The following is a 12,273-nucleotide window of genomic DNA, read 5'->3' on the forward strand; positions in this document are numbered from 1 at the left end:
ATATGCCCCGCACTATATTCAGTGAGATAACAATCTAAAAAAGACAGAGAGCATCCTGCCCCAACAGAGATTACATGTTGGGATAAAAGATACTAAACACACAATAGACAAATTGTTTGTCTGAGTTGCAATTTCTGAGAAATATTTAATAGCTACTACGTCCAGATAGCATATGCTGTACCTTTTGGTAACTTCCATTCTGCGAGGCACTCAGTCACAAATGTGAGAGTGGGCATAGGTAACTGCTATAACAGAAGTTTGCAAGGACACACTACATAAGAAAAACTATGAATATGCTCTAAAAACTATGTATATAAAAGAGGTTAAAGCATTATTTAAATCTCATGTTATAATTTAACTCATTAATAGAAAACGGCATTAGGATTCCCCAGCATTACCACAATTCTTATTGATTTAACAACCCTGACGTGAACAACCTAAACAAGGGAACCCACTTTTAAAAGGCAAATTCTTAGTCATGTGATCAGAGTAGTTACAACATGACAGGCTCTATCTTTAGGAGAAAGATTCTCTTATTATCCTAAAATGGGTGAGCAATATAAAGTACCAAGGGGTTAAGTATCTTAAATTACACACTGAGTGGCAAAAGCCAGGCTACATAATAAAATGAAAAATAAAGTATCTGGGGATGTATTTCCTACATAAAGTGGAATAAACCAGGTGTTTGTGGCCCTGAATTAGACACCTACCATATTTCCTACATAGAAACTTTGAACATGACCTACGACCCTGGTATCCAAAATGTGGTCTGGGAACCACCAGCATTTCAACACCTGGGAGCTTGTTACAAGCGCAGCATCTCAGGGCCCACCCAAGACCTACTGAATCAGAATCAGCATTTTAATAAGATCCCAGATAATTGCACATTAAAATTTGAGAAGCATAGGCCTAGGAAATTTAACAAATACCGAACATTCCACTACAAGACATTGATAGTTTTGGAGCAATTGAGCATCCCTGGGTTCTGTGATTTGCAATAACCTTCCATGACCTCTAGTTGCATTAAAAATGTTAATCTCAATCTCTTTTCCATTACTGTGTATTATCCAGGCTATCGGTTTTTCAGTTTTGTTTTGTTTTGTCTTGGGGTCAAGCAAACTAGTTGAAAGCCAATGGAAATGCAAATGGGAATTCTCTTACACAACTTTCCTCTTGAAAGAAACACCAGTATCAAAATAGAAACCTAATTAATACTTACACACTTTAAAGCACAGTTTTTCTGATCTACAGAGTTCCAAAAGTGACATCCTTGGATGCACTGCAAGAGACAATAACAGACAATGGTGAGTGATTGAAGAAATGTGACTTTTTCTTGTTATCTGAAAGTACAATGTAGTAACAAAAAGCATAACCCTGTGTTTTAGAAATAGAAATCTACCAAGAAACCTGAGGCCTCCAAAGGATCTGGGATTTTGGGATTCCAAACAGAGCTGTCGTATCTACAGGTAGAACAAGGCTTGTGGCTCACTGCAGAGCAGCAGAGTTGCTGAGTGGAGTTAAGCCTGGCATGGGCAGGCCTAGAAGCCAGAGAACAGCCAACCTTCAGGGAAGACACTGTACACTGGGTAGCTGTCAAAGGTAAAGCTCAGGACAATGTGGCATTGAGTATATCCTGGGTCCCTAAGGTGTCCTCACATATTAAGCAAAACTCAAAACTGGAGATTCAACCAGATGGTAGCATATCAAAACCTAAATAGGTAGACAGTTTGGGGAGTAAGCTGCCTACTAGCAGCTTTCACCCCATAGCTGCCCTGAAAACCCTGAGTTGCCTTGACCTGCTATTGGATAGATCTGACACATTTTTTCTTACCTTACTTGATTCAGCTGTGCCTGTCTTGACCATTCCTTCCACAGGCCACGGTGGCACCTGGATTCCTTTTTCTTCCTGCGCAGTCTCCTTTGCCATCTCTCTTTGCCTCTCTCTACCCCTTTGGTGTTTGTGTTCCATCCTCAGCTTTTTCTCCCCTCACTCTTCTAGTTCTCCTGGAGCGAGTTCATCCGCTACCTCAGCTTCAAGTGATCTCGATGTTGCTATCCCTCAAACTTCTAACTGCAGCTGAGGCTCCTTCCTGAGCCCCAGACCCAGATATCCACTGGTTCATTAGATGTCTCCATTTAAGTTCCTATAAGCACTTCAAATTCATCATGTGGAATTCAATTCCTCACTTTCCACCTTTAAATTTGCTCTTACTCCTGTGTTTCCCATTAACATGCTACATTCTCCTGAGTTGTCCAAGCCAGGAACCAGGGTGTCTTCTTCTCTCACCCCACTCTCCCCTCTCATGGAAAACCCATCACCAAGTCCTATTGACTTATCTGGTCATTAACTAAAATCCATCTGGGTTCATCACTCACTGCCTCAATTTTCTGCTTTGCCATTTACCATTTGCCAAAAACCTTAGGGGGGACCCCTCTTGTTCCCACATTTGGAGTGATTTTTTCAAAAAAAAAAAAAAAAAAAACCTGGTCACACTCTTCTCTTACCTAAAATTATATATGTCTCTCCATCACCTTGTGAGTTAAGACCAACTTAGCAAGCATGGCAGACAAAGCCCTTCATGATCTGGCTCCACGTAACTTGGCAATTGGTCTTCCACCTCCCTACCCTCTATACATGTATCCCATTTTCCAAGTAAACTGAAATACTCAGTTTCCTTAACAACTTAGGCTACTTCACACCTTTATGACACAAAGGGCTTTCTTGACACAAAGGGCCTTCTCTGATCAATATGCCTTTTCCCCTCTAGTCCATCTGGAAAACGCTTCCTCTTTCTAGTTTTAGTTTGAAGGCTTTGCAGGCAAGTGAGGTGCTTTTTACTCTTGTGTATTCTCTTTTCACTCCTCACCCACACCACAATTCTGGTTCTGATGATGCTGCCTGGCCATAATTTTATGCATATGTCTATCTCTCTGGTTTCAAGTATGTATCTCAAAAAGTTTGAGAGTCCTTTTAAACAGAGATCCTGTTTTTTTCATTGTTAAATTTCTAGTTCCTGGCACAGTGCCTTGTGCATACTTATACCTTAAGTCACTAAACACTTGGTAAACAAATGAATACATGTGCAGAACAGTAATAAAACCATACAATGTAACTGTTAGAAGAAATATTAGAGATGATCTCAAATAACACATAATAAAACTAAATCTCAGAAAAATTAAGTAATTTGTACAAAGCCACACAGTTATATAGAGACAAAATCATGCACTTGGATTGGTCCTGTGCTGTTTCCACTTCAACACACTTCATTTTTATATAAATTCGGACTTCTCATTATTTTCAATTGGTCTTCCTCCAGCAAGGATAAATGAGATTTTACTTAGCAATTCTTACTGTGATAAAACTTGATCATTGTCCCTTCATTATCAACACAAACATTGCAAAATTCTTGACAATTGAAGAAATTACTTACTGTTTCACTCAGATTATGTGGTGTGTCAAGGTCAAGCTGCTGGCCCTGAAATGAAGAAGGAGGTAGTAAACACCAGCTATCAGTACTGGGTTCCGTGTAACTAACACACCTTTTTAAAAAGCTTCCTGAAATAACGTTCTCCTCAGCATTTTGTAACGTAAAGTAAGGAGCCAAATGTTTTAAAGTTATTAAATTCATCACTACCAGACAAATTATAGATACAATGTCTAAGAACTTTGCAGGAACTACAAAGGTGGGAGTAAGAGTGTGGCTATAGAGAGAGAGTCTCACGCAGAATTAAATAATCCTGTGGCATTGGTCAGTTAATCTAGTCAAAGGACTCCTAGGTTATTGATGAATTGTGTTCAGACTTTTCCTTTTTAAAATTAAGAGCAGGGAGAAAATGCAAATTGGTATAAATAAAACATAAGATTACTTTTTTATTGCTCACATAAAAATTTTAAGAACTTTTTTATACTGGAGGAAAAAAGAAATGGGAACTAAGGACAAAGATCTATAAATTGCTCATTATCTCTCTGGTCATAATTTGAATAGAGTCCTTCATAAACAAGACAGTTTATAAAGGATGGCAATACTGGGCCATCACATAATCAAGTGAGTACCCACATCGTGTTCCGTGCTTGGTAGAGAGAAGAGAGCTGCATTCTGTCACTGAGCTCACCGAGCTCACTGAGCATGCTCCTCCTTTCCATCCATTTGGCTCTTCACTTCATCCTCAGCACCTAGAACACTGCCTGATAGAAATAGGTGTTCAATAAATACTGATATGCTAAAGGAGTAAATCCATTAATTCCAAGTGGTTTCCCACATAAGGATGCTTCAGAAGTCCCTTGAAAACATTGTCCAATGGCTTAATATTGTGTGGGTTGACTTGAAAAGTAATCAGACTCAAGAATTAAAGAACAAATGTTGCCTATTTTTTCTTAAATTTGAAGCATGAGTGAGGATTCCTTTAAACTCCATTCCCTAACTGGTTATATTTGTAGGTAAAGAAGAAGGATGATTGTTTGCTTTTGTTTTTAGATAATAAACATTTAGATAGTAAGAATTCTATCTGTTGATGAATTTTGCAACCAAGTGCTTAATAGTACTTTGTTTTCATGATTTTGTTCAAAAGGTGGTTGAATCACAATCAAATAAAAATCAGGTGAGAGACAATGAGTCCAAAATTGAATCTTTTCCTACCCATTCAGAAATGCATGTTAGCTCATAAAAGCAAAAGGGTGGATGCTGGGTAGTTTTTGTCTTCCATTTTAAACAGTAGGAGAGCAGAGATATTTCTTGATGATCATAGTCACATTGTAGCAGTAGTGAGTCCTTCTGATGGCTCTTCTCAGGAGGAAATTTAACGGGCTAAGTGAAACGACCATCAAGTGGTCTTGCGCAAGGTAGCCTCAACAGTCAGGTCTAAGAGTTTCTGATAAGGCAGATTTTGTCAACACTCTTCCTTAATCTCCACTCATTCCCCATTCTTCTCCTCACAATTACAATAGCTAACATTGATTTAAGTATTGCTGTGTTCCAGGCACTCTTATAGGTGTTTTACACTAAATCTGATTGAATAATCTCAGCAACCCTATAAGGTAGGTGCTATAATTAACCTCATTTTACAGCTGAGGCACAGGGAAGTTTAGTAAATTACCTGGATTAGGATGTGAAGGGGGCAGAGTGATTGACTCCAGAACCTGTGCTCTTAACCAGATGCCTTCCATAATCTCCACCAAATCACATTTTTCATTTTGAACATTAGGATCTCCGCTGGTTTACCTTAGCTCCAACTGCTCCAATTATCTGCTTCCAAGAGTCAAATCCAGTCCCAGATCTCAAGTTTTCTTAACCTAATACCTACTTCTTGAGATAAGCTTTCCTATTCTGCCCACCTCAGCCAGAACTAATTTCATTCTGTACTTCCTGCCCTAATAAATGGAACAGAGCAGAATGATCTGTATTTTAATTTCACATGATATTTGCTCCCAATGTGATATTCTGAAAGTTACCTGTGCCATCTAAACTTAGTGTTCCCATCCAGGACATAAATAGGATAATACTTAATTCATAAGCTTCTGTGAAGATTCAATTATATGCATTAATCATTATAGTGCAGTGCAGGCACTTAGAAATGTATTAGTAGTATTATGTCCCAACTTGCTATTAACAGCCTTTTGCATACATATCTTTGGTTAGATATGCAATAATATCCTCAGAAAAATTTGATGTATAAGATTAGAGGTATATTTTCTCTTTCAATTTTGACATTTAATAACCCATTCTTTTCTAGAAATGTATCCATTTACATCCAAACAATTCATGAAAATGGCAGTTTACTCATACTTTTTCCAACTATAAATGTTTTGATCTTTGCCAATTTGATAGAAGAAAAATTGATAATTTGTTTTTATTCTGCAATTCTGTGGTTGCTGTGAGGTTGCATGTCTATCACATGCTTTTCAGCCATTTATTACATATATGTATGTATGTCCAATACCTTTGGGAGTACAAGTTACATAGATAAATTGTATAGTGGTGAAGTCTGAGATCTTAGTGCACCTGTCACCCAAGCAGTATACATTGTACACAACATGTAGTTTTTCATCCCTCACTCCTCTCCTTCCCTCCTCCTTCTGAGTCTCCAAAGTCCATTATACCCGTCTGTATGCTTTTGTGTACCCATAGCTTAGCTACCACTTATAAGTGAGAATATATTGTATTCGGTTTTCTATTCCTGGCCTAATAATGGCCTCCACAGAATAGTGGCCTCCAGCTCCATCCGAGTTGCTGCAAAGACATTATTTCATTCCTTTTTATGGCTGAGTAGTATTCCATGGTATATATATATCATATTTTTTATCCACTCATTGGTTGATGGAAACTTATACTTCTTTTTTGAAGTGGCTGTTTATATTCTAAATTCATCTTGCGTGCTTTTATGTGTATCAGGGATTTTTTCTTTAAAAACATTATTTATCATGTGTAATACTTTTTTCCACATTTTGGCTTTGCTGTTATTGTATTCTGTTGTCATAATAGTTTAAGTTTGAAAGTAGTCAAATTTATTGATAATTTCTTTTAGGGAGTCTAAATTTTTTAATTAGGCTTTTACGGCATTTCCACTTCAAGATTACAGAAACAGTCACTCCTAATTTCTTCTAATATTTTTATGAGGTAAACTCTTGCTTTGTTTTGTTTCTGTTTGTATTTAAGAAAACCTTCCTGTTTTTGTTTTTCAGAAACAGAGTCACCCAGGCTGGAACACAGTGGTATGATCACAGCTGACTGCAGCCTCAACCTCCCGGCTCAATCAATCCTCCCACCTCAGCCTCCTGAATAGCTGGGACTACAGGTGCACGCCACCAAGCCCAGCTAATTTTTGTATTTGTTGTAGAGATGGGAGTCTCACCATGTTGCCCAGGGTGGTCTCAAACTCCTGGGCTGAAGGGATCTGTCCGCCTCAGCCTCCCATAGTGCTGGAATTATAGGCATGAGCCATCGCACTCAATCAAAAGTCATACCCTTTTACAAAATATATCCTGAAATTTAGTTGAATCTGGCAGTTATGTAGTAATTTTTTATTCTAAATGGATAGCAACTCATTGGTTTGAATTATCATCTTTATCATATTTTACATTCCTTTACGTACATGGTTTTTTTTTGTATTCTGTTTTACTCACAGGTTTATTCCTGTATCAATAAAAACTATGTTAATTTGTGAATATCTTATAAAATGTCAGAATTATGATCTTATTATATTGTTTTGTTTTAATGTTATATATTGATATACAAGTTTTCATGTCTATACATTAATTTTTTAAAAATCTTCCAAATATTATTATTTCTACTAGTCTTTAAGTTGATTTTCCATTTATTTCTTTGGAACTTGAGATACAAATCAGAAATAAACATATTGTCATCACCCTCTAATATTATAAAAACATGTCATGCTTGTAATAGCCTTTAACTGTCTAGTGATAGAAACCTTGATACCTCAATATTTGATAACTTACTTTAGGGTATTGATTACATAATTTACTTCTTTTGTATTCCCAATTGCATCCACCACAGAGCTGAATATACATAGATACCTAGGAAAATGTATTGAATGGATTCCATTCAATAAATTGATATTGAATGAAATTTATTGAATGGAATTGATACTCCTGAGCCATTCTCAATGTTAGTTCCTCAGTTGTTGTGATTTGTTAATTCAAAAGAAAAGGGGGGTTGTGATGTAATTCAGGAATGGAAAACCAAACATCGTATGTTCTCACTGATAAGTGGGAGCTAAGCTATGAGAACACAAAGGCATAAGAATGATACAATGGGCTTTGGGGACTAAGGGGAAAGAGTGGGAGCAGGGTGAGGGATAAAAGACTACAAATATGGTGCAGTCTATACATGGCTGATGGGTGCACCAAAATCTCACAAATCACCACTAAAGAATTTACTCATGTAACCAATTACCACCTGTTCCCCCAATAACTTATGGAAACATTAAAAAAGCGTTTTGTTGCTAAAGAAGATGGGAAAATTATGATTAAACAAAGCCTTTAATATGTTATTGTGGCCTGTGAATCTGCAAAAAGAGGGCATAGCAAAATACACTTCCACAAATTATTCAACCATGAATTCTTTTTTCTTTCTCATAAAAGATCTCACAACACTAGTGTTCTGAAGAGCATTAATTATTTGTTGTTTTCTGCAGCACATGGCATCTAGAATTCAAAAAAACTTTTCAGTTAATACTTTCAACTAGTACATGCAGATCTCTGTTAATGTAAGCTAAAATTAATGTAAAATACCAATGCTCAAGCATAGAACTATGCTTTGTGCATTTTGGCCTGCAACTCTCAACATTTTTTTTTAGACAAGACATTCTTGTGTGTGTGTGTGTGTTTGTGTGTGTGTGTGTGTTTTTGTTTAAGAAAACATGTCTCAATATCAAGAATCACCCAAAAAATTATAGATGACCTTCAGCGTAAATGCCCATGTTTTTAAAAATGATGCAGAAAATATAATAAACTTGAGCACTTTGTATATCCTCTCCTGTGAACCATGGTTACATTCAATTGTACATTCACTTCACTTTTGTCCCTCCAGGCCTTATGTCGGAACGTGTAGTACTTTCACTGGTCAAATTGGCAGACCGTGTCTCTCTTGCTGTTGCCACACATCAGCTGTGCCTTTCTCTGTAGGTGGTGAACGGAAGGCAACTCAACAAAGGAACAAACTGTCTATTCCTACTGCCAAACCCTGAAAGCAAGGAGCCCACACAAAAAGATAAGAATAAATAAAACTACAGTAAAATAAAATGGAGACTGCAATATTGGAAACAACTAAAATCAGTTTCAGTAGCAGAGAAATTAACAAATAAATTATGGTGGTACATTCATATAATGGAATACTCTAAAGATATTAAAGATTCTGTTTCTAAAAACATTTTAGGGTCTGGGGAAAACTCACAATATAATGTAATGAAAAAGCTGGATGTATAACTGTGTGTAAATTATAGATATATATGTATACCTATATATATGAGGAAAAATACTAAAAGAAAATTCAATCTAAAGGTTACTAGGGGTGGAATTATAAGTTTTTTATTCCTCTCTAGTTCTTTATCTTATAAATAATTTTATTTAAAATGTATATTCTTATTATAATTAGAAAAAAATCTTTTTTAGAAAAAAGAAAACATTTAAGTTTTCCAATTTAAGATAGTTGAAATTTTAGTAGTTTCCATTCTTTCCCACTTTTACGTTTGGGTTACAAATATAAAAAACTAAAGCATGCAATTCTATATTAAAAGCAATGAAGTCTTTGGCAAAGATTTATATAAAATACTAAACTTTTTAAAAAATGCTACTAACCATGGTAAGCCTAAGTAGTGTTTTAAACTACAGTTTAAATCAAAAGTGTATAAGCACAAGTTTCTTTTTTAATCTGTCACAGAATTCTACCTCCAACACTTTAGCATAATATAATGAGTACTATATTTAGTACTTTTATTATCTTTAAAAGTATGGCTATAGATAGGGGCATATGTAAACTATCATGATATATTATTTGTCTTTGGACAGGAAGAGTGCATTTCTCTCTGTCTATAGAGTATTTGGTTTTTAAAGTTAATTCAGTAACTGTTTCAAGCACAACTAAATTACAACTGAAGAGATGGTACAATAGTTAGAGAAGGGATGACACCCAGAAATGAGAATGAAAGCATAAATTTCCACATAAAAAACTCACTAACTGAAATTATAAATGCACAAACAGAAATAAAGAAATGTACAAATAAGTATTGTTTTAAAATATAATATTATTTTACATGGCATCTGTATCTGCTTCCTTTTTCATCCAGCTTCCTACACAGCTGGAATTAGCAGGCATTATCCTGTGGCCAAACCTATTTCATGTTTCAAGACAACTATTAATGACTTTGTAATAAATGGGTTTAAATAGAAATTTTCAAGTGTATAAAATTGGCAAAATTGATTCAATTTAAACTTCCTTTACCTAATCCTCTAGCCCAAAAATTATGTGACCAGGTACCCTAAAGAAATAAAGTAGTCTGCTTTATCTTCTGCAATTATAAGTGCTGCTAACTTATTTAAGAAAAACTAATCTATCTTGTCTTGTTGCCACCACTTCTCATAAGAAAACTCCTCATAAAGAGAAAACAATTGTATCAGTTATAACAAGCTGAATTCTACACGTTCCAGTTCCTGCAAAGACAAATATTAGATTGTGTGACTTACCAGATTAGTTACAGACTTACCAGATTAGTTACACACGACTTTAGGCAGCTATTTAAAACTGTACACTGCACCACAAAAATCCATAGGCAGCCAAGAGTTGCAAAATTGACAAGTTTCAGAATAAGACAGTAAATGTTCTTCATCACTTCACCAATGGCAGATTTTTAGATGGCCGATCTTCTAATTTTCTCCATTTTCTGTATGAATTATTTGGGCTTCATCACTTCAGTTGGAGGAGTAGCTGATGGATTGTGTTTTGTTTTGCTATATTAGGATATATTTGCCTTTTGAAATAACATTTAGCCTTTTTAGTTTAGACCTTTGAATCCTTGAAAGCTTGTAACAGTTCCATAAGAGTTATTTCATAACAGCTTCCTTTTACTCCCATAAAGAAAGTCACCCACTGACTAAAGGTTAGTTCTTAGAAGAGCACTTCACATGGAAATTAAACAAAGAAAACGAATTGTATTTCAGCAAGGGTGTGACACATCCATAGTCTGAAACTGGAACATTTCAGTGAGTCGTCCACCACGTTACTTCTCTGATCTCTTTTCAGCTCTGCAGGGAATTGGGTTTTGATCACGTATGCTTTAGCAAACAGTAGCACTATTATAATAAAGAATTATTGAAAAAATAGAGGCACCCAAATCAAGCAATGCAACTGAAAGAGAAAACAGAACTCAGAAGCCAAATACATATTTTTAAATTTAAGAGCAAACAAAGCTGAAATTAATGGACAAATAGCCTGGGAGTGAGTTAAAAACAAGGAAGTTTGTTAGAGCACTCTCAGAACTTTACTACATATTAACTAAAATACTGCCTTATCAGGTCTATTGAGAAAGCTGAAACTAGTTACCAGAAACCTAAGATATGTTCAAGTGTCTGCCTTGAGAAGGAAACATTGCACAAGATTTCTTTCTTTCCTTCCTTCCTTCTTTCCTTCTTTCCTTCTTTCTTTCTTTCTTTCGAGTCTCCCTCTGTCACCCAGGCTAGAGTGCAGTGGCGTCATCACGGCTCACTGCAACCCCTGCCTCCCAGGTTCAAGCGATTCTCCTGCCTCAGCCTCCAAGTAGCTGGGACTACCAGGCACAGGCCACCACGTCAAGCTAAGTTTTGTATTTTTAGTAGAGACGAGGTTTCACCATGTTGGCCAGAATGCTCTCTACCTCTTAATCTCGTGATCTGTCCACCTCGGCCTCCCAAAGTGCTGCGATTACAGGCGTGAGCCACCGCAGTACACCAGGCCAACCTCCTTGTTTGCTTAAATAAATTATACTAAATGTAACTTAAACTTTTCTTAATGATATAAGGTTCTCATTAGGAGTAACACATGCATGAGATTTTGTTTTGAGCTGAACGTCTTTTTGATTGGATTTTTGTTTGTTTTAATTTTTATGGGTACATAGTAGGTGCATGTATTTATGGGGCACAGGAGATGTTCTGAAACATCCATGTGCGATGTGAAATGAGCACATCATGAAGAATAGGGTGTCCATCCCCTCAAGCATTTATCACACTGAGTTGCAAACAATCCAAGTATGCTCTAAGTCATTTTAATATGTACAGTTATTATTGACTATAGTCACCCGTTGTGCTATCAGATAGTAGGTCTTATTTAATCTTTCTGCATTTTTTGTACTCATTAACTGTCCCCATCTCCCATTCCCCACCTCATCCACCACTACCCTTCCCAGCCTCTGGCAACCATCCTTATACTCTCTTTGTCCATGAATTCAATTGTTTTGATTTTTAGATCCCACAAAAAAGTGAAAACATGCAATGTCTGCCTTTCGGTGCCTAGCTCAATTCACTTAACGTAATAATCTGCAGTTCCATCCATGTTGTTGGAAATGACTGAGTATGGCTGAATAGTTCTCCGTTGTGTATATACCACATTTTCTTTATCCATTCATCTATTGGTGCACACTTAGGTTGCTTCCAAATCTTAGCTATTGTAAACAGTGCTGCAGTAAACATTGGCATACAGATATTTCTTTGATATACTGATTTTCTTTCTTTTTTTATTACCATATGTAATTTTATTTTTATTTATTTTATTTTTTATTTTATTTTAT

At 36.1% G+C, this 12,273-nt stretch overlaps 1 protein-coding gene across 1 annotated transcript in view; it reads right to left on the reverse strand.

The window, feature by feature from the left end:
• ROS1 (ROS proto-oncogene 1, receptor tyrosine kinase) overlaps positions 1-10,555 on the reverse strand; it is a 138,989-nt gene extending 128,434 nt beyond the window's left edge. The window contains exons 1-3 of the mRNA XM_017863458.1: positions 10,219-10,555; positions 3,432-3,476; positions 1,220-1,279 (exon numbers count right to left, since the gene is read on the reverse strand). Coding sequence (XP_017718947.1) covers positions 1,220-1,279; positions 3,432-3,476; positions 10,219-10,341 — 228 coding nt within the window. The 5' untranslated portion in view covers positions 10,342-10,555. The remainder of the gene's footprint in view (positions 1-1,219; positions 1,280-3,431; positions 3,477-10,218) is intronic.
• Between the last annotated feature and the right edge of the window lie 1,718 nt (positions 10,556-12,273).

The sequence above is a fragment of the Rhinopithecus bieti genome, unplaced genomic scaffold, assembly GCF_001698545.2.
Source record: "Rhinopithecus bieti isolate Rb0 unplaced genomic scaffold, ASM169854v2 scaffold_70066, whole genome shotgun sequence".
NCBI classification, from domain to species: Eukaryota; Metazoa; Chordata; class Mammalia; order Primates; family Cercopithecidae; genus Rhinopithecus; species Rhinopithecus bieti.